At 44.4% G+C, this 21,000-nt stretch overlaps 1 protein-coding gene across 2 annotated transcripts in view; it reads left to right on the top strand.

The window, feature by feature from the left end:
- Nucleotides 1-70: 70 nt before the first annotated feature.
- Nucleotides 71-21,000, top strand: part of LOC114687195 (40-kDa huntingtin-associated protein) — a 30,343-nt gene continuing 9,413 nt past the window's right edge. Inside the window, exons 1-3 of one of the 2 annotated variants that reach the window (XM_037199318.1) lie at nucleotides 71-1,701; nucleotides 4,356-4,466; nucleotides 14,118-14,305. In XM_037199318.1, coding sequence (XP_037055213.1) covers nucleotides 541-1,668 — 1,128 coding nt within the window. In that variant the 5' untranslated portion in view covers nucleotides 71-540 and the 3' untranslated portion in view covers nucleotides 1,669-1,701; nucleotides 4,356-4,466; nucleotides 14,118-14,305. The remainder of the gene's footprint in view (nucleotides 1,702-4,355; nucleotides 4,467-14,117; nucleotides 14,306-21,000) is intronic. The other variant, XM_037199319.1, reaches the window with a different exon arrangement.

Here is a 21,000-nt window from a genome sequence, read left to right as displayed (position 1 = left end):
GTCATGGAGGATTATGACTCATTATTAACCTTTATTAATCATTATTCATCAGCAAGATCTGCCAGGAGGCTACTTTGGCAATGGTTATCAATGAAGTGTAAACTACGGAAGTCTGGTGCCATGTCAGGACCAGTTCTAGCCTCTTGAGGCAGGTCTCGGGTCTGTGGAGGTGGTTAGAGTCTAGAAGCTCGGCCCCGCCCTACAATATTTGCCTAAGCGGAGCTCTTGTTACCCGCCCCTCATGTGTCAACAAGCGGGGCCCCCACAGTGTGTTATTTACAAATGGGGCCTGTGGCCACAGGGACCCCGCCCTACTTTTCTGCCTGGCTTTCCGGGCATCTGGGCCTTGCCTCCAGCAGCACTCTGCGTATCACCTTGGCAACGGGGGGGGGCGGGTCTGGAGAGAGCACTGGGGCGCTGAGGCGGAAGCTGAGGTGATGCGTGATCTCAGTGAAGACAAAGCGCTAGCCTTGAGGTAGCTGTGGCTGCTTCGTCAGCGCACCCCAACCGGAAGTCAGGAGGCGCGGCCGGCGGGCTAACATGGCGGCGGCCTCCGCGTCTTCCCTCGGCGGCGGTGCGTGGCCTGGCTCTGAGGCTGGGGACTTCTTGGTCCGCTACCGGCAGGTGTCCAACAAGCTCAAGAAGCGCTTCCTGCGGAAGCCGAACGTGGCCGAGGCCGGGGAGCAGTTCGCGCAGCTAGCCCGCGAACTGCGCGCCCAGGAGTGCCTGCCCTATGCCGCTTGGTGCCAGCTAGCTGTGGCGCGCTGCCAGCAGGCGCTCTTCCACGGGCCCGGGGAGACGCTGGCCCTCACGGAGGCTGCTCGACTCTTCCTGCGGCAGGAGTGCGACGCGCGCCAGCGCCTAGGCTGTCCGGCCGCCTACGGCGAGCCTCTGCAGGCGGCTGCCAGCGCCCTGGGCGCCGCTGTGCGCCTTCACCTGGAGCTGGGCCAGCCTGCCGCCGCCGCCGCCCTGTGCCTTGAGCTGGCCGCCGCTCTTCGCGCCCTGGGCCAGCCGGCCGCTGCCGCAGGTCACTTTCAGCGCGCTGCTCAGCTGCACCTGCCCCTGATGCCACTGGCCGCCCTGCAGGCGCTCGGCGACGCCGCCTCCTGCCAGCTGCTGGCGCGCGACTACACCGGCGCCCTGGCGCTCTTTACACGCATGCAACGTCTGGCACGGGAGCATGGCAGCCACCCGGTGCAGCACCCCGAGCTCCCACCCCCGCCCCCGCCGGGACCCCAGCCAAGACCTGGCGTGGCCCCGACCCTGCCCCTCCCGCTGCTGCTCCCGGACCAGGCCCCAGGCTCTGCTGCGCCCTCTCCCGGTACACTGGGTGCCTTCGCAGACATCCTTGTCAGGTGTGAGGTGTCCCGTGTGCTGCTCCTGCTGCTCCTGCAACCACCGCCCGCCAAGCTGCTGCCCGAGCACGCCCAGACCCTGGAGAAATACTCCTGGGAGGCTTTTGACGGCCACGGCCAGGATAGCAGCGGCCAGCTTCCTGAGGAGCTGTTTTTGCTATTGCAGTCCCTGGTCATGGCTGCCCATGAAAAGGACACAGAAGGCATCAAGAAGCTGCAGGTGGAGATGTGGCCGCTGCTGACTGCTGAGCAGAACCACCTCCTTCACCTCGTTCTGCAGGAAGCAGTCTCCCCCTCGGGCCAGGGGGTCTGATAAGTCACCTGAACCAAACAGCCTTTCCTCCTGGTACCAACTTGTTTTATTTTGGGGGACAGGTGGTGGAAGATGTGATCTTGTTTCCGTTTTTCTTTTTCTTTTTTCTCGTTTCTGTTGCCAATGTGGTAGTTAGCTGTAGGTGCCTAGCTTGTTACATAAATTAGTGCCCTTCAGGTTCATCCATACTGCCTCAAACGAGGTAACTTCATCCTTAAGGCTGAACAAGACTCCGCTGTGTAACAATCTGCTTGCTTCATGCGCTGGCCAGTTGCTGGATTCTGTGTTGATTCGTTTTTCTGGCTGTTCTAAGTATAGAGAAAATAAACACGGGAGGACAGATGTTCCTTTGGCATGTTGGTTTCCTTTTGTTTTATTCCTGGTGGGGTTTGGCGTCATCAAGAAATAACTAGGAAAGATTAGAAATTTTTGTGTCTCGAAAATTATGGGGATTTGCCAATTTGGTCATACCCCCTCTTGTAATATATTGTTTCTTGATTTCCTTATAAATTAGCCTAGCAGTCTAGGGAATAGGAAAAGCAGCAGATGACATAAAATGTCATTGTTATAATCTCTCTGTACCTGAACATGAAGACTATGTTGGTAAGCAGACTTGGCGTGTTCTCTCATACATTCCAGATTGATGTTACCCTCTGCACACTCTGCTAGCCTGGGTTCTTCCTGACTGAGTTGATCAAAACCTTTCTTCTGAGTAGCACATGTGATCTCTTGGTGATCCTGCCTTTATTGGGTCTCAGCAAGTTTCCATTATCCAGAAGTTTTGGGCAAGAGATTACTTAGTCTTTGAATAGGTTCTCAGTTTCCAAACCAGGGTTCTGATTGCTCTCATTGTGAAACATAACACAATTGCCCCTGTGCAGTCAAGATATATCTTCCTAGCCAATACCTAGAGTCCCTTTCTGCCTTTCCGTTCAGTGTCCTGAGAAGTCAAATTCCCTAAAACTATAATTGTATTCCCTTAAATATGCTTGCCTTGGAAACCAGAGCTGTTGTAGAATATTATTTCAAGGTTTGTTACTTTTGTTTATGCTCTGGAACGTTTGTTTAATGATGCAAAGGTGTGTTTGATGAAATAAAATTCACATGCAGTCAGGAGGCTGAGTCAGCAATTAGCTGACAGGAAGTGGTAGGGAGGAGCCAGGTGAAAAGGGGTTGATAAGGAGGGGCGAGGAGAAGCATGAGGGCTTTTTGGAGGACTTGAGCAAGGAGAGGAGGTGAGCTACTTGCTATTCATTCAGTCTCTCTGAAGAGCAGAATTCCACATTAACCTTTGAATCTTGAGTTCTTTAGAGGGACAGAGAGGTTTAGTTAGGTTCTCTTTGTAGCTTCGCAAGAGTTGGAGCTTGAGGGAACAGATTCCCCTCCATCTACGGCCCTTGCGGCCTAACCGCTGCTGGTAGCGGTGGAGCTGCAGTTGCTGATTCAGACAGCTGTGGCTTAAAAGGCAGAAACAATTTAAACAAGGACAGCATAGACCTACTAAACTATGTAACCCAATGCACTCAGCATAGGTAGCAAAGAAATGTTTCCAACTGAGTATTGGGTGAAATAGTGGCCAATTCTACTTTTTTCTGTGGTTCTTGGATCTTTGCATCTTTGCTTTCAGAAAGATGGTATCATTTCAAACACTGGTTTAAGGCACCCAGCACATCCGGCAGGGTAGTATTCCAACTTCCCTAAGTGTTTTTCCCATGTTGTCACCCTATTTACGCCCGAGTTAGACCATTATTCTAAAAAGCCCCCTGATGATTGGCCAATAGGGTATGTGGCACAAAACCAGTGAATTCTGCATACTGCTTTACTCTGTTTCTTATTGCTAATAACACAATACCACAATTGGTGCTAACTGTAAAGAACAGGTTTATTATGGTTTGTGCTTCAGGTGTCAAGGTCTGCTGGTAGCTCTCTTACATTCAGTGTCCCAAAATGGTATAGGATAGTGATGGCAAAAGACTGGGGGGAGATGCAAGAGACCTAGGCAGACTGACTTTCCTTTGGGATACACTTTCAAATTAACATATGCTAAAGGTCGCAACCCCAACTAGCCATACGCTGTACCTTCTGATATCTTCATGAAACAGTGGGAGTGTGTGTAGGTAGAGTCTCCCCATCCTGTGACTGCTTCCAAATTACCACACAGAGACTTAATTGTAAATAGCTCAGGTTTATTACTAACTAGCTCTTACATTTAAAGGTAACCCATATGCCTTACTTGCACTCTGCCGTGTGGTGGTACCTTTATTAGCTTGGCACATTCATCTCCTGCGCCCTTTGTGTCTGGCTGGCGACTCCTGACTCTGCCCTTCTCTTTCCCAGAATTCTCAATTTGACTTTCCCACCTAATTTTATCCTGTTCAGCTATTGACCAGTCAGCTGGTCGTTCTGCTGCTGCTTTCTTGATCTACCAGGTTTTTACCCCAATATCTGACTCCCATGGTTTTAGTGATAATAGAATAATTTAGGTAAATGCTTCACCTGCCCCTACCTCCTTTGAACTACACACCTGTGGTTGTTTGAATAAAAATAGCCTCCATAGGCTCACAGTCATCAGAGAGTGGCACTACTTGAGAAGAATTAGGTGGTGTGGCCTTGTTGGTGTGGCCTTGTTGTCACTGGGGGTGGGTTTTAAGGCCTCAAAAGTATCTCTCTCTTCCTGCTACCTGCAGATGTGGGTGTAGAACTCTCAGATACTTCTCCAGCACCATGTCCGCCTGTGTGCTGTCATGTTCTCACCACAATGATCATGGATACAACCTGAAACTGCAAGCAAGACCCAGGTAAATGTTTTATCTTATAAGAGTCACCATGGTCATGGTGTCTCTTCACAGGAATAGCACAGTAACTAAGACACTTTCCATTCCCACCACTCACAACGCTCTGTGCCCCATTATCTCCCCTTTGCCTTTCATACCACTTGTGTTCTATACCCCTATTTTGAAGTCTTTCTCCTCCATGGTCCCTTACAAGTTTCCTGGCTCCTACTGCTACTCCAGTTTAAGCAAACATATCTAAAGATTCAAAGCTAGCATCCTCACAAGAACAAACATTCAGTGCTTATCTTTCTGGGTCTATGCTCTCTCATTCAGAATTATTATTTCCAGCTCCAACCACTTACATGAAAATTTCATCATTTCATTTTTCTTCATATCTGAATATTACATTGTGTAATGTACCACATTTTCATTACTCACACTCATCAGTTGATGGACATCTAGGCTATCACCTAGTTATCATGGAAAAAAAAGGCAGCAATGAACATGGATGAGCATGTTCACTGATGCTCTTCATAGATGACATGTTCATGGATCTCTGCAGAAGGATGTGCATTCCTTGGGCTATTATTCTTATTTCTGTGTTTCTATGATGTGAGCCACAGCATATATGTGAATGTCAGAGAAGAGTCTCCGTAGAAGACTTTGCAGGTTCCCACAGGTCCTCCTTTCTTAATATATATAAAAATAACTAATTATTAATGGCTTACAGCAATCTCCATAGCTGTTACACCTCACAGTATGGGAGTAGAGGATGATACAGATGGCATTTCTCTTTTGAATTAGGTCCAAGGTGACTACAGCAGTCTTAGCTGCCTCAAGCCCTTTCTAAACCAAAAACTCTTAAGGCAACTACAAACTTAAAGAATCCCTTAGCTTCATCATTACCATTAACAGGTTAACATAAATATTGCTGTACATAGTCCCAATTCTCCCAATCTTACAACACAAAGCAAACTCTTAACAGAACCATTTGAATTAGCATATATGGTGCTATATATAGTTAATAATTTTCTCCGTCTTACAACTTTAACTCTTAATCATTTGAATTTTCTTGCTAACAGAACATAGGAAAAACTTTGATGTATTCACATCAAACTTGAATGTTTCCTTAACTCCACAAAACCAGGGTGCATTAATATCAATAGGTTAAACATAATTTCTGCAAACATAATTCAACCTCATAACTCCTCCTTTCTTTATAAATTTTTAAACAAAGTCCCAAGGCTAGTTAGAAAACCCAAACTTTTCCGTTTAAACAGTTCCATTTGTAACACAAAACAAGTTCCAGAAAACAGTTTCTAGGTCATTACTATAAGTAAACTCAAAATTGTCCCATTGCAATGAAATCTATTGTTCAGTTCATTAAGTCCTAGAATTCAAATGATAAATTCTGGTACTAGCCTTCCAAATATGAAGAAATCCATAACCAAAATTTTTCTGAATTTTTATCTCATTTTGAGTTTGAAAAGTTCAAACAAGAAATAAATTCTGGTATCAGGCTTTCACTTCCAAATATGAAGAGATATTTTACAACCAAAACGTTTTGCAGTTAACAATTTCAGTTCAAACAAGCATCTCTGCAACTTTTGTTCTCACAGACAGAGACCTTTCTAGGTACAGTAGTATTCTAAACCGCTCCGTTTTTGCTGTTAGCTCAGGTTTTTCTGTGTTGCGTTGATTTTCCACAGATCTCAGCTGCAGACACCTTGTTGTGCTGGTTCTGACGTCCACCATTCTTAGCGGCTTTTGGAGCTTTTGAAACCATTCAGACTGCCTACTTTGCAGTCTGCTAGGACACTAACTTCTGTATCTCAGGTTCTTTCACCATATACATTAAGCATAGATTCACACTTAACATTTACACTTTTTCACAAACTCACATATAACGTGCTTAAGTATAAACTCACACTCAACATTTAAACATTTTTACAAACTCACATATAACATATTAACATCTATTTATACTCTTTAAGGAAACTATAGAACTACTTTAGTGTGGGGCGTTTACCCACCACCCCCACAGCTTCCCAGAGTTTTCTTGAGTGCGATCAGCAGGAAATATTAGAAGGATTTATAGCGGAGAATCTTGTGGAGATAAACAGATAGACATTAAAGGATAGCCTTGAGAGCGCCTGGAACCTATTCCAACGGGCCCTGACTGTCTCTGGCCCAGGGTTTTTATAGAGACGCCAAGGGGTGGAACAAAAGACCTCCTCCCCCAGCACAGCCAAGTGCAGACCATCTCAGACACCTGCACTCAGGCCCGTGGTCCTGATCATCCTCTATTCGGACCTGCTGGGTAAAGCCACGAGGAACCCAAGAACGGGCTCCCACAGGTCCCCACTTCTTAATATATAAAAAAAATAACTATTAATGGCTTACAGCAATTTCCATAGCTGATACACCTCCCAGTATGGGAGTAGAGGATGATACAGATGGCATTTCTCTTTTGAATTAGGTCCAAGGTGACTACAGCAGTCTTAGCTGCCTCAAGCCCTTTCTAAACCAAAAACTCTTAAGGCGACTACAAACTTAAAGAATCCCTTAGCTTCATCATTACCATTAACAGGTTAACATAAATATTGCTATACATAGTCACAATTCTCTCAATCTTACAACTCAAAGCAAACTCTTAACAGAACCATTTGAATTAGCATATATGGTGCTATATATAGTTAACAATTTTCTCCGTCTTACAACTTTAACTCAGTCATTTTTCTTGTTAACAGAACATAGGAAAAACTTCGATGTGTTCACATCAAACTTAAACATTTCCTCAACTCCACAAAGCCAGGGTGCATTAATATCAATAGGTTTCTGCAAACATAATTCAATCTCATAGCTCCTCCTTTTCTTTATAATTTTTAAACAAACTCAAACCTAGTTAGAGGAACCCAAACTTATACAATTCCTACAAACCCATATTGAAAAGCAATATTTTCAATCTAACCATTAACACTTTGAAAACTTTTAGCAAAACATCCAAAAGCAGTTTCTTGATAAAACTCTTTACACACTTTAAAAGTAGTCTCTTAGTATACCCCATTTGCATTTCTTACTAACAAAACATGACACTAATCCACTCAAACAACAATTTAAATTAAATAGACTAAGGAATATTAACTCTCCCTTTTCTTTATAATTTTAAGCAAAATCTCAAGCCTAGTTAGAAAACCCAAACTTTTCTGTTTAAACAGTTCCATTTGTAACACAAAACCAGTTCCATAAGTAATTCCATTTTTACATAAACAGTTCCACAAAACAATTCATAAATCTCCAGTTAATAAAGCATATGTGCATACACAAAATTGCATCTTGATTCTAAGTAGAAATACATTTCTTCATTTAAACAGTTCCATTTTTAACCCAATTCCAGAAAACCGTTCCTAGGTCATTACTATAAGTAAGCTCAAAACTGTCCCATTGCAATGAAATCTCTATTGTTCATTTCATTTAAGTACCAAAATTCAAATGATAAATATTGGTACTAGCCTTCCAAATTTGAAGAAATCCATAACCAAAATGTTTTTGTAATTTTATCTCATTTTAAGTTCAAAAAGTTTAAACAAGAAATAAATTCTGGTATCAGGCTTTCACTTCCAAATATGAAGAGACGTTTTACAACCAAAACTTTTTGCAGTTAACAATTTTAGTTCAAACAAGCGTCTCTGCAACTTTTGTTCTCACGGACAGACCTTTTTAGTTATAGTAATATTTTAAACCGCACCGTTTTTGCTGTTAGCTCAGGTTTTTCTGTGCTGTGTTGATATTCCACGGATCTCAGCTGCGGATGCCTTGTGCTGGTTCTGGTGTCCGCCATTCTTAGCTTCTTAGCTGCTTCTGGAGCTTTTGAAACCATTCAGACTGCCTGCTTTGCAGTCTACTAGGACACTATCTCCTGTGTCTCAGGTGTTTTCACCATATACATTAATAGACTCACACTTAACATTTACACTTTTTCACTAACTCACATAACAAGTGCTTAAGCATAAACTCACTCAACGTTTACACATTTTTACAAAGTCATATAACATTAACATCTACTTATTTATACTTTAAGGAAACTATGGAACTACTTTAGCAAATATATTTCTTATTAATTCTTATATACTTATATTCATTCCATCTTATTTCTTATTTAAACTTACATTTACAACTAGCATCTTACAAGCTTGTTACTACATGTCTTAAGACTACCTTAGATACTTCTTACAAGCTTATATTCTTAAAGGAACTCTATTGATCTATTTTACAAACTTATATAGGCTACCATTAGCATATATCTAACTTAGCAAACACCTAAAGATTTCTTAACACAGATCTAACAAGACAGAATTTTTACAAACTCACATATCTTATTTTCGTCTTTCTCTTCTTACTCTTAATTATTATCACCATCTCTATCAGAAAGATTCTCTTAACTAGACAGGAAGTCCGTACATCATTTCTAAAGTTTAGAGTTTATAGTTAGCTTTGTTATAAAGCACTGGGATTTAGTGAGTGTTGTCATTATAGAGTTGTGATACTTGTTGCTAGAGGATTGTAACATTCTCAGGATGAAGCCACACCCCAAAGTTGTGAGATGGCCTTTTCGAACCAGCACAGATGCACTGTCAGCGGTAAACAGTTTTTAACTAGAGGCTGTCCCTTCACCCAAATTCATAATAGCTCCCCTAAGAACTTCAATTCAGACAAATGTTTCTATCACAGCAGTACTTTTGGTTTGTTCTACTGAAAAACTTTACGCTGAGGGTGAAATTACTGTATTTAGCTGCTGTAAAGCTCTTCGCCAATACTGCACAGCTATTAGGTGATATAAGGTATTTTTCTAAAGGAGCTAGTCAAGCCAAAAGCGGCCCAGCTCCGAACTCTTACTTCCTCACCGTTTGCATTAACCAGTGACAAAACCTCAGAAACACTAATCCAGCTACTTTCATTCTGGTTCCTTTATAGGAACGTCATTGGAGCTGACTTTTCTTAGTTCCACGCTCCTTACCAAACGCTCTGGTAACCACCGAGCTTCGTTCTCCTCTTGTGAAAAAACACAAACATGTCCTCGACCCCATATTAAAACAGGATCGGGACCCTTCCATAATCCCGAGCAGGGATCTTTCCATTTCACTTGAGTTTCAGGATTTAGTATTTTCACTTCATTAGCTTTAACTCCTGATGTTATTAGCGGCGGTGATATTTAGCATTGATTTCTCATAAGGAACTTTCAGGTAAAGCAACTCTTTTGTAAAACAGCTAGATTTTCTGAAGTTTGTTTCCCATCTATAAAGCAGTCATTTCTTTTCTGAATGCCTGTTTCCTTGTCTCCTTATTAGATTTGCAAAGGAATTACTCATTGCAGGCAGTTTGTTCAAAAGGCAAAGAACTTAATTTCAACATAAGTTTGTTCAAATCTAAGACAACGTTCAGTGTATAAACTGCTTTCCCTTGTTTTAAGGATTTTAAAGTGGCTTGTTTGCTCTTAAAGGTAGCTTTTTGTCATCCAACTACCGTAAAATCTTTGCACAGCTATTAGGGTAAATAAGGCATTTTACCAATGGCGCCCCAAACCACGAAGCACCTAGTTCCATATCCTTTCAGTTTTTCATTGGAACTGACACTTAAACCCTTAGACGATTTTCCTCCTTATTTTTAAAAGCTGTATTTTAATTTTACCATGAACATATTTTCGAGCTGACAAAAGTGTTTCAAGGGCAATGTCGCCATCTTTAGCAGAAAAACTACCTTTCCCAGAATGCATTTCCCTTATATCAGTCCATAATAATATCAGTCCCTTATATCAGTCCTTTATATCATTTCCCTTATATTAGTCATTTCTCATAGTTCTTTTTGGGTCTGAGAGTCAACTTCTAAGTTCTCTTCTACCAGACTTGCTTACAAATTCTTGCCCGGGAGGTTTGAACAAAGTTTTTTGCTTTTGCAATGGGAGATTTGAACAAGCATTTTACATTTTCAGCTATGGCACATTGGGAGGTTTCTATTCTCTTCAGCTGGCTTTAACAGGTGTCTCTCCTTCATCAGACACTGGCCCCGGAATCAGAACCACACCTGCCTTGTTAGCTGGCATTGAGGCTGGCATTTCTGATAGCAAATTTCCTCAGGGCTTGTGTTTGTTTTAGCCAGTCAGTGAAAAACAAGAACACGTACAACAGCTTTTCCATAGCTCCCTCAGAGAGATTTTCTCCCACTGATCTTATTCTCATTTTGCTTGTTCCTCCCCCCCCCCCCCCCCCGGATGCAGAGCTTCAGGTATCTGTCTGCAGCTCTGTACCTCTGCTAGCTGCCTTTGGAGGTAGGGGCTTTTTTTCTCCCCTTGAATCTGCCTCAAATTCTAGCAGCTTTTTCAGGCCATACATTTTCTGGGGAGGATTATGTCCCTTCTCTGTTTCTTCAGAGTCTTTCTCCCAGACAGTTCCCAGTTTGGTCTCAGTTTATCCCCTCTACCCCAGAAACAGTTCCCGACACTACAGTGGCGGCTTTCGCTGCTACTGAAGGTAGGGGCTTTTTGTCCGTTTCTGTTTTCAGGGTCTGTGTGGTTTGCGTACAGACTGAAAATCTAACAAGGGAGGTTTTTGCCATCTCTAAGCTCACATTAGGACAGGTGTTTTTCCCTCAGGCCTTCACCTGGCCCAGTCCCCCAGTGGGTTGTGTTTGCTTGTCTGGGTGCTCAAGGACAGAGCTTATGCCAGAGGCAATCACCCCTCAGGGCTACAGCCCCTCATCTCACCTGGAGTCAGTTGAAACAAAGCTTTTCTCAAAGAAGTGCTTTCTCTGACAGAAAAGAAAGCTTTACTCCTGGATAGTTCTGTTCTGCCCTGGCTGGGCTCTTTCCCCAGACAGCGTTCTGACTCAGCAGCACAACTGCTTCAGACACAGTTCAGCTTTACTGTTTTCCCAGAAAGGTCCTTACTCTGATAGGAAAGCTTTTCTCAGATTTCTTTTTGCAGCTGTGGACCTATCAACCTGGGACTTGTAGGAAAGCAGACAACTGTGCCGTTCCCACCGGCTTTCGTTTTGTTTGTTCATTGGCAATCTTCCCCTGGGTTGTAGATGTAACCAACCGTCTTATTAAATAAGAAACACAGAACCAATGCAAAGAAGAAAGCCAAGAGATCAGAGCTAAGAGCCTTACCCGCCTGCTGCAGCTAGCCTCTTAAGCCAAGAGACCTCTCCGAAAGAGACCTACTTCCTGTCTGTTTGTCTTTATATAGACTTTCTGTTCTGCCTTTTCATTGGCTGTAAACCCAACCACATGACTGCCTCTTCACTGTCTGTTGTACAGACCTCCAGGTCTTCTATGTTATTGAGATTAAAGGTGTGTGTCTCCAATGCTGGCTGTATCCTTGAACACACAGGGATCTACCTAGCTCTGCCTACAAAGTGCTGCGATTAAAGGTGTGCGCCACCACCACCCAGCTTTGGCTATGGCTCCCTGGGCAACTTTATTTATTAACATACAATTAAAATCACATTTCAGTACAGTACAAATACCACCATACTGGTTCCTGCACCTTCCTGCCTCATGTCTGTGCTTCAGGAAGTTTACAACTGCAGGAACCCTAGTATCCCCTAAATGCACTCCAACTCAGAGACGCTGGCCAATTGCTTCTTAGTTTTTGGTTAGAAGCAAGGATACAATGCTAACAGTTTGCATTAGGACGATTAGGAGCACTTTTTTATAGCTCACTCAGAAACAAAACCCTTGATGCCTCAGCTCGGCTGTAACTGAAAAGCTTGGCTTTTTTGCTTTTCTCGGGTAGGTTCCTGCCCTTTTGGCCTCTCTATCTCTAAACTCTCCCAAGTGTTTCCCTCAGGGGACTTTGTCCCACTCTCTTTTACTAGCTTGAAGAGTCAGAGCTTAGAAGAGATGTTTTTAGGAACTCCATCCCTGCCTCCTGTGTTGCAGGGAGGATTTTTTTTTTTTTTTTTTTTTTTTTTTGGTTTTTCGAGACAGGGTTTCTCTGTGTAGCTTTTGCGCCTTTCCTGGAACTCACTTGGTAGTCCAGGCTGGCCTCGAACTCACAGAGATCCGCCTGCCCCTGCCTCCCAAGTGCTGGGATTAAAGGCGTGGGCCACCACCGCCCGGCTGCAGGGAGGATTTTTAAAGCTTGAAAGACAGAACTTAGAGAGGTTTTGCTGTCTTAAGAGGTTTGTTGTTTTCCCTTAGAGCTAATCACAGGTGGTCCCCCTACTAATATCTTCACGTGATTCTAATTTGTCCTTCTGAGAGAGTCCTGAAAGGCTTTAGTTTTTAAGTTTTTTAAGAGAGCTTTTGAGAAAGATTAAAGCTTTTTAGAGAGATTTTCCCCCCAAATTTTCCAAGAAGAGCTTTAGTTTAAGAGAAAGTTTTTTTTTTTTCCCTAAGAGAGAAAGACCAACTTTTCCCAAAACTTCTGAACTTTAAACTTTGGCTTTTTACACCCCCATTTTTGCCTCAGGGAGAAAACACTTTCTCTTGCCGCTTGGATTTAGCATTTCAGCTGTCCCCAGGACATAAGCTTCCATAGGAAACTTTTCCTTCCCCATAAGCTCAAAGAAGAGCTTTTTTATTATCCGTAAAGCTCAAAGAGAGATTTTTTTCCCCCAGTTTGCATTCATAGCCCCCAAAGTTAGAAAATTGAAGTTCTGTCTAGTTGCTTTTTCTACACGATCTTACATTTCTAAGTTTTTCCTGCACTATATTACTACCCTGTACCTTATGCTAATTTTTTACAGATAGAAATTGAGAAAGGGATAGAAAATAGAAAATTTTGACAGAAGACAATTTTGCGCTGCAGCATCGGACATCCTTCCAGTCCGTTTTCCTTTTCTCTCGAGGATAAAACCCCTGCCCCTTAAATATATATATTGTATTTTTTTCCATAACACTGGCATGCCTTTCCACTGGCAGGGCTGACCCACACTTTCGCCAAAAACTCTGTAATAAAACTATTATTTTCCTTTATCTTTAGTCCCTATTACTTTGTCTTTAGTCCCCCCTTTCTAGTCCCCCCCTTTTTTCTTTAGTCCCTTTTTCTTTTTTCTTTAGTCCCTGTTCATGGCGCCATTCTGTGGGGCGTTTACCCACCAACCCCACAGTTCCCCAGAGTTTTCTTGAGTGTGAGCAGCAGGAAATATTAGATAGAAAGATTTATTGTGGAGAATATTGTGGAGATAAACAGAGAGAAAATAAAGAATATCCTTGAGAGGGCCTGGAACCTTTTCTAACGGGCCCCGACTGTCTCTGCCCCAGGGTTTTTATAGAGACGCCAAGGGGTGGAGCAAAAGACCTCCTCCCCCAGCACAGCCAAGTGCAGACCATCTCAGACACCTGCACTCAGGCCTGTGGTCCTAATCATCCTCTATGCGAACCTGCTGGGTAAAGCCATGAGGAACCCAAGAACGGGCTCCCACAGGTCCTCAACTTTTCATAGCACGTGTTTTAATCCTGAAAAAGTAAGATATATGGTTATAGAGGAGACACTTGACATCAACCTATGGCCTCCAAAAGCATGCTCACATATATTCATGACACTCCCACACTTGTACATTCACACACAAGATCAAGATCATGAATACACACATTGATACTAAAAGAAGATATGTATTGATATTCAGTAAAATTTCATTTCTAATAGATGGATATACTCTTTCAATGTGCAGAGAGAAAGAAGAAAGGAAAGGCTGCTAGAATGGTCTGAAGATGCATGCCTCAGCGAACTACTTCTTCCAACTGTGCTCTGCCCTCGGAAGTTTCTACTACTTCACAATAGCACTACCAGTCAGGACCAGGCCTTCTACCAATGGGCATTTCAGGCCTATTCTGGATCGGAATCATAAATGGAATAAAGGTAAACATATCCAGAGCCAGATGAAGCTGTACATCTTTGGTGCTCAACTCCTTCTCCAGCAGTTTCATTTACACAAATTTAAATGCTCACTCCTCCCTGATAGACAGACTTGGTGCAACTGAAATCCTAGGAACTGAGTAATCGTCTTTGTCATAGAGTTTTTGAGTAAGAGTGGAACTGTACACATGTACATAGGTGCACTAACACAATTATAGAAAGCACAGTTCAAATGTGAGAGAATACTCTCTTCATAACAGTATTTGGTGGCTAAAAATGAAACAAATAATCCAATTTCATAATTTTAACATGAAACACGTGAAAAAATTTGGGACAAAAATGCTACTAATTTATTTATTTTGGATAATTTAAGCTAGGAGGCCCCCATCAGGCAGTATTTATATTTTCCACTTTGCTATAGTCCTCCAGCTTTGAAATAAAGGTGGTGCTTAGGAGGCTCAGGTCATCTAATCATGTTCTGGAAAGAGGCCAGCCACCACATGAGAACCATGCAATCTGTTGTCCCACCAAAGGACACAAACTCAGCTGACTCACACACCACCACAGCCTTGGTGCATAGAAGAATGAATGGCACGATTACAGGGCAGCAGGGTCGGACATCTCCCCACAGTCTATGGGCCTGTGTTTCCCATTGTCCATTAACTCCCAAAGTCAGGATACCCCTCAGGCCTACACGATGTCTTCCCACTGGTTTGACATGTGACTGACAATCCTGTTTCTAGGCACGCACACTGGAAATTAGAGAGAAAGAGAGGGAGAGAAAGAGGGAGAGGGAGGTGAGGAGTCTCTGCAGGTGTCACAGCAGGCAGTGAAGTGATCCACAAAGAGGTGAGAATAAAAACTCGGTTCAGATTGACTTTGTCAACCTGGATCAAACTTTGGGGAATGTGATGCCAGGCAGGTTTATTGCCAGTAAATTTAAACACACTATGACCAGGGGGAAAGTTTCCTGGTATACAATTGCCAGTGCGGAAGGAAGCATAGTTACATCGAAACTTAACTCAGGGTACATATAATTTCTCCCAAGAAGACTGGTTCTGGAGATAGGCTACTTGTGTTAGCTTAAGGACCTAAGGAAGGATCAGGCCTGGTCTCGGTCGTACAGATAGCATAGAGGTCATTTAGACTCTTAGGTATCTCTGGTTGGGGTTGTGGAACCTTGGGAAAGCCCCTGGCTGTACAAGAAATGTAAGTGTGATTTGGGCTATTAGGAAACTCTGCTTCTGGTTGTGGGAGCTTCAGGGAGCCCCTAGCTGTACAAAGAATGTAAGGGTCATTTCGACCCTTAGTTATCTATCTCTGGTCCTGATGTTGGACCTTCGGAGAGCCCTGTCTGTACAAGGAACGTAAGGGTCACTTGGGCCATTGTGTACTTCTAGTCCTGGTTCTGGGAGCTTGGGGGAGTCCCTGTCTGTACAACGAATGCAAGGGTCATTTGAGCGATTAGGTATCTCACATCATAGATTTGGGAGCTTGGGGGAGCCCCTGGTGGTACAAGGAATGTAAGGGACATTAAGACTCTTAGGTATCTCTGGTCCTGGTTGTGGGAACTTGTGGAAGGCCCTGGCTGTACAAGTAAAGCAAGGGTCATTTGGGCTATTAGGTATCTCTGGTCCTGGTTGAGGGAGCTTCTGGGAGCACCTGGCTGTACAATGAATGTGAGGATCATTTAGATTCTTGGGTGTCTCTGATCTTGGTGTGGTAGCTTGGGCGAGCCTGATACTGTACAAGGAATGCAAGGGTCATTTGGGCTATTAGGTATCTCTGGTCATACTTGTTGGAATTTGGGGAGCCACTAGGGTATAAAAGGAATGTAAGGTTCATTTAGACTCTTTGGTATCTCTGGCCCAGGTTTTGGGAGCTTGGGGGAGCCCCTGGCTGTACAAGGAATGTAAGGGTCATTTAGAGTCTTATATATCTCTGGTCCTGGATGAGGAAGTTTCTGCGAGCCCCTGGCTGTACAAGGAATGTAAGGGACATTAAGATTCTTAGGTATCTCTAATACTGGATGTGGGAGCTTGGCATAGACCCTGGCTGTATGAGGGAAGTAAGGGTCTCGTGGGCTATTATGTATCTGTGGTCCTGGATGTTGGAACTTGGGGGATCCCCTGGCTGTACAAGGAATGTAAGGGTCATTTAGACTCCTAGGTATCTCTGGTCCTGGTTGTGGGAGCTTGGGAAAGGCCATGGCTATACAAGGAATGTAAGGGACATTTGGACTATTGGGTATCTCTGGTCCTGGTTGTGGGAACTTGTGGGAGTGCCTGGCTGTAGAAGGAATGTAAGGGTCCTTTAGACTCTTAGGTATGTCTGGTCCTGGCTGTGGGAGCTTAGGGGAGCTCCTAGCTATACAGAGACTGTCGTGGTCATTTAGATTCTGAGGTACTTCTGCTTCTGTTTGTGGGAGCTTGGGGAGACCCTGGCTGTACAAGGAATGTAATGGTCTTTCAGACTGGTCCCGGTTGTGTGAGCTTGGGGGAGCCCCGGGTGTTCAAAGAATGTAAGGCTCATTTAGACTCTTAGGTATATTTGGTCTTGGTGGTGGGAGCTTGGAGAACCCCTGGCAGTACAAGGATTGTAAGGGCCATTTGGGATTTTATGTATCTCTAGTCCTGTTTGTGGGAGCTTGTGGCAGCCCCTGACAGTACAATGAATATAAGGGTCATTTAGACACTTAGTTATCTCTGGTCCCGGTGTGGGAGCTTCGAGAAGGCCCTGGCTGTACAATTAAGGTCAGGTTTTTTTTGGGGGGGGTGGGAGCTATTAGGTATTTTTGGACCCAGTTGTAGGAGCTTCAGGGACCACCTCGTGGTACAATGAAGGTAAGGGTCATTTGGGTAATTGGGTATCACTGGTCCTGGTTGTGGGTGCTTGGTGGAGCTCCTGGCTATACAAGAAATGTAAAGGTCAATTGGGCTATTAAGTATCTCTATTCCTGGCTGTGGAAGCTTTGGGAAGTCCTGAGCTGTACATGGAATGTAAGGGTCATTTAGAATCTTAGATATCTCTGGTCATTGTTACGGGATCTTAGGGGAGCCCCTGGCTGTACAAGAATGTAAGGGTCTCTTAGACTCTTAGGTATCGCTGATCCTGGTGTGGGAGCTTGGGTGAGCGACTGGCTGTACAAGGAATATAAGTGTCATTTGGGTTTTTGTGTATTTCAGTTCCTGGTTGAGGGAACTTGGGGTCATTTAGACTTAGGTATCTCTGATCATGGTGTGGGAGCTTGGGTGTGCAACTGGCTGTACAAGGAATGTAAGGGTCATTTGGGTTATCAGGTATCTCTTGTCCTTGTAGTTTGAGCATCTGGGGACCCCGGGCTGTACAAGAAATATAAGGGTCATTCCGGCTATAAGGTATCTCTGGTCCTGGTTGTGGGAGCTTGGGGGAGCCCGTGGCTGTAATAGGAAAGTAAGAGTCATTTGGGCTATTGGGAAACTCTGGTTCTGGTTGTGGGAGCTTGGGGGGAGCCCCTGACTGTACAATGAATGTAAGGGTCATTTAGACTCTTAAGTATCTCTGGTACTGGTGTGGGAGCTTAGGAGAACCTGGACTGTAGAAGGAATGTAAGGGACCCTTGGGCTGTTAGGGATCTTTGTTCCTGCTTGTGGGAACTTAGGGGACATCCTGGCAGTACAAAGAATATAAGGGTCATTAGGGCAAATTAGTATCTCTGGTCCTCATTGTGGGAGCTTGGGGGACCCCTATTGGTGAAATTATTAAGGCCACTCGACATAGTTAAAAGGGAGGTTTATTTTGTGGGGTAATTTACAAGTGAAGGGATAGTTTACAGGTTCTGGGAAAGGTGTGGCGCAGTCTGGTGGTGTTCTCTGGAGAACTCTGCTGAGTCTACCTCCAGCGACCAGGGTCCAGGAACCAAGAGGGCCAGTGCATCCGGATCTCGGGTCTTCAGGGCCCTCCCTTGGCCCCGCCTTGTAGGTGTGACTGTTAATGAAGCCTCAGTGGGGGTTGGAACTTTCAGATCAGAGCTGGAATGGCTACCCACTACAGACCCCGGCCTGTACAAGGAATGTAATGGTCCTTTGGCCTATTAGGTATCTCTGTTCCTGGTTTTGGGACTTGGGGGGAGCCCCTGGATACAAGGAATATGAGGGTCATTTAGACTCTTAGGTATCTCTGGTCCTGGTTGTGGAAGGTTGGGAAAGCCCATAGTTGTACAAGGAAGGTAAGGGTCATTTGGACGATTTGGTATCTCTGGTCCTGGTTGCAGGAGCTGGGGAAGCCCCTGGCTGTACAATGAATGCAAGGGTCATTTAGACTCTTAGGTATCTCTAGTCCTGGTGTGGGAGCTTAGGGGAGCCCTGGTATAACTGAAGGTTTTCTGTGTCCTGCCCGGTCCCAAGGTCCCGCAGTCGTGCACCTGCTCAGACCCAAGTAAACACACAGAAGCTTAATATGAATTAAAACTGCTCGGCCATTAGCTTGGGCTTACCGCTGACTAGCTCTTACACTTAAACTCAGCCCATTTCTGTTCATCTATATGTCACCACGTGTTCTGTGGCGTTACCTGTGTGCCATTACATGCTGCTTCCTGGACGGCGGGCTGGCGTCTCCTCCTTTCTTCCTCTCTCTCCCCTTGAATTTCCCCCCTGCCTCTAAGCTACCTTGCCATAGGCCAAATGGCTTTATTAATCAACCAGTCAGAGCAACACAAATTCACAGCCTACAGAAAGACATCCCCCCATCACCCTGGCTGTACAAGGAATGTAAGGGTCGTTTGGGCTGTTGTGTATTCCTGGTCCAGGTTGTGGGAACTGGGGAGAGCCCCTGGCTGTAGAAGGATTGTAAGGGTCATTTGGGCTATTAGGTATCTCTGGATCTGGTTGTGGGAGCTTAGGGAAGCCCCTGGCTATACAAGAAATGTCAGGCCATTTGGGCTATTAGGTATCTCTGGTCCTGGCTGTGGGAGCTTGTGGGAGTCCCTGGCTGTACAAGGAATGTGAAGGTCATTTGGGCTTTTTGGTATCTCTGGTCCTGCTTGTCAGAGCTTAAGAGAGTCCCTGGCTGTACAAGGAATGTAAGGGTCATTTAGACTCTTAGGTATATCTGGTCCCGATTGTGGGAGCCCCTGGCTGTTGGGGCCCTTTAGATTATTAGCTACTTCTAGTCCTGTTTGTCGGAGGACCAGAAGTAGCTAATAATCTATGGTCTGGCCCAACAGAGAGTGCAGATCACCAGGCTATTAATCACCCCCAATTCCCAGCTTTCTGGATGGAAGAACAGGTTTTACATCTTTTCTATTGAAAAGACAATTCTGCATCCTTAACATTCCTGGTTTCCCTGGAGATCCATCGGCACAAGGACCTGCCTGCTCCCAACAGCCTGGGATACTGTGATAGGAGTTGAGGTGTACCCAGGGAGGAAGACCCACATCTACAAAGTTTAGATGCCTCACATGAAATAATGAGAGCTGTCAGAATGTGTTCTGTATGCATCATCGGTGTGTACAAGGAGCAGATAAAATATCTGAGTTCAAGCTCCTAAGAAACAAATGTATACATGGGGTTGGTGGGAGATGGCTCTGCAGGTAAAATCCTTGCTGAACTAGCATGAGGTCCTGAGTTCAGATTCCCTAGAAGCCTTTGAAAACCTCAGCACAGGGTTCTGTAGAGGTGGCTCGATGGTTAAGAGCACTTTTTGCTCTCGCAGAAGACCCGAGTTCAAATCCCAGCACCTGTCAGGTGGCCTGAGACTGACTGATAACTCCACCTCTAGGGGGTCTGACACCCTCCACGGGCACCTGAACGAACACATTTGCACATACGTACATAGAGGCATACACACATACATATAAATAAAATAATGGAAATAAATCCAAAAAAATAAAAATCTCAGCCCCAAAGTGAGTGTAACACCAGCACTGGAGGGTAGAGACAGGGTGGATTCCTGGAGCTCAATGGCCTAACGCTCTAGCCCAATCGATGAGCTCCATGTTCAGAGAGATACCCTGTCTCAAAATAAGGTAGATACCTGAAATATCTCTTGCTTCTACATGCAAAAGCACGTGTGGTGGCATATGTGCACCCCCTGTGGGCATAAGCGCGCATACACACAAGTGTGCACATGCATTCACACACAGGTGTGCCTACCATATGAACACATATACACATGCACCACATACCAAAAGATTTACAAACACACACACACACACACACACACACACACATTCTCATGTATTCTCACATGTGTGCTACACATACGAACTCATACACCTGCTCCACATACCAAAGTGTTCACACACACACAGAGACACGCACACACTCGAATCATACAGGATTCACCACTATGGTAATGTATTTATCATTTGGTATCGATCGTCAGAATATCTCAGGTAGAAGATATTCAAAGCTGGAAATATTACTAAAGGTCCATACACCCACACATACTTTGCACAAAGCAGGGAAGTTCCCCCAGATAATTCAAAGTTTAAGAAGTAAAGTGATCCCAGAGGGGAAGCCCTCATTGACTGTACTGGAACGAATTCCACTTGTAGAAAAGGGGAGATGCTGAACGCACTCTGTTTTCAGTGCTTCTACACAACAAGACACAATGAGACAAGTGGTCAGGACTACAACTGGCCCCATGCAGAAACATGGGTGACAGCACACCTCTACATGGCATGGGACCATTTTTGTTTTAAAAGGCATGAAACGTCA

This window comes from Peromyscus leucopus, chromosome X (assembly GCF_004664715.2).
Source record: "Peromyscus leucopus breed LL Stock chromosome X, UCI_PerLeu_2.1, whole genome shotgun sequence".
In the NCBI taxonomy this organism is placed as follows: domain Eukaryota; kingdom Metazoa; phylum Chordata; class Mammalia; order Rodentia; family Cricetidae; genus Peromyscus; species Peromyscus leucopus.
The sequence above is the reverse complement of the archived record's forward strand: the minus strand, read 5'-3'. Positions and strand labels throughout refer to the sequence as shown.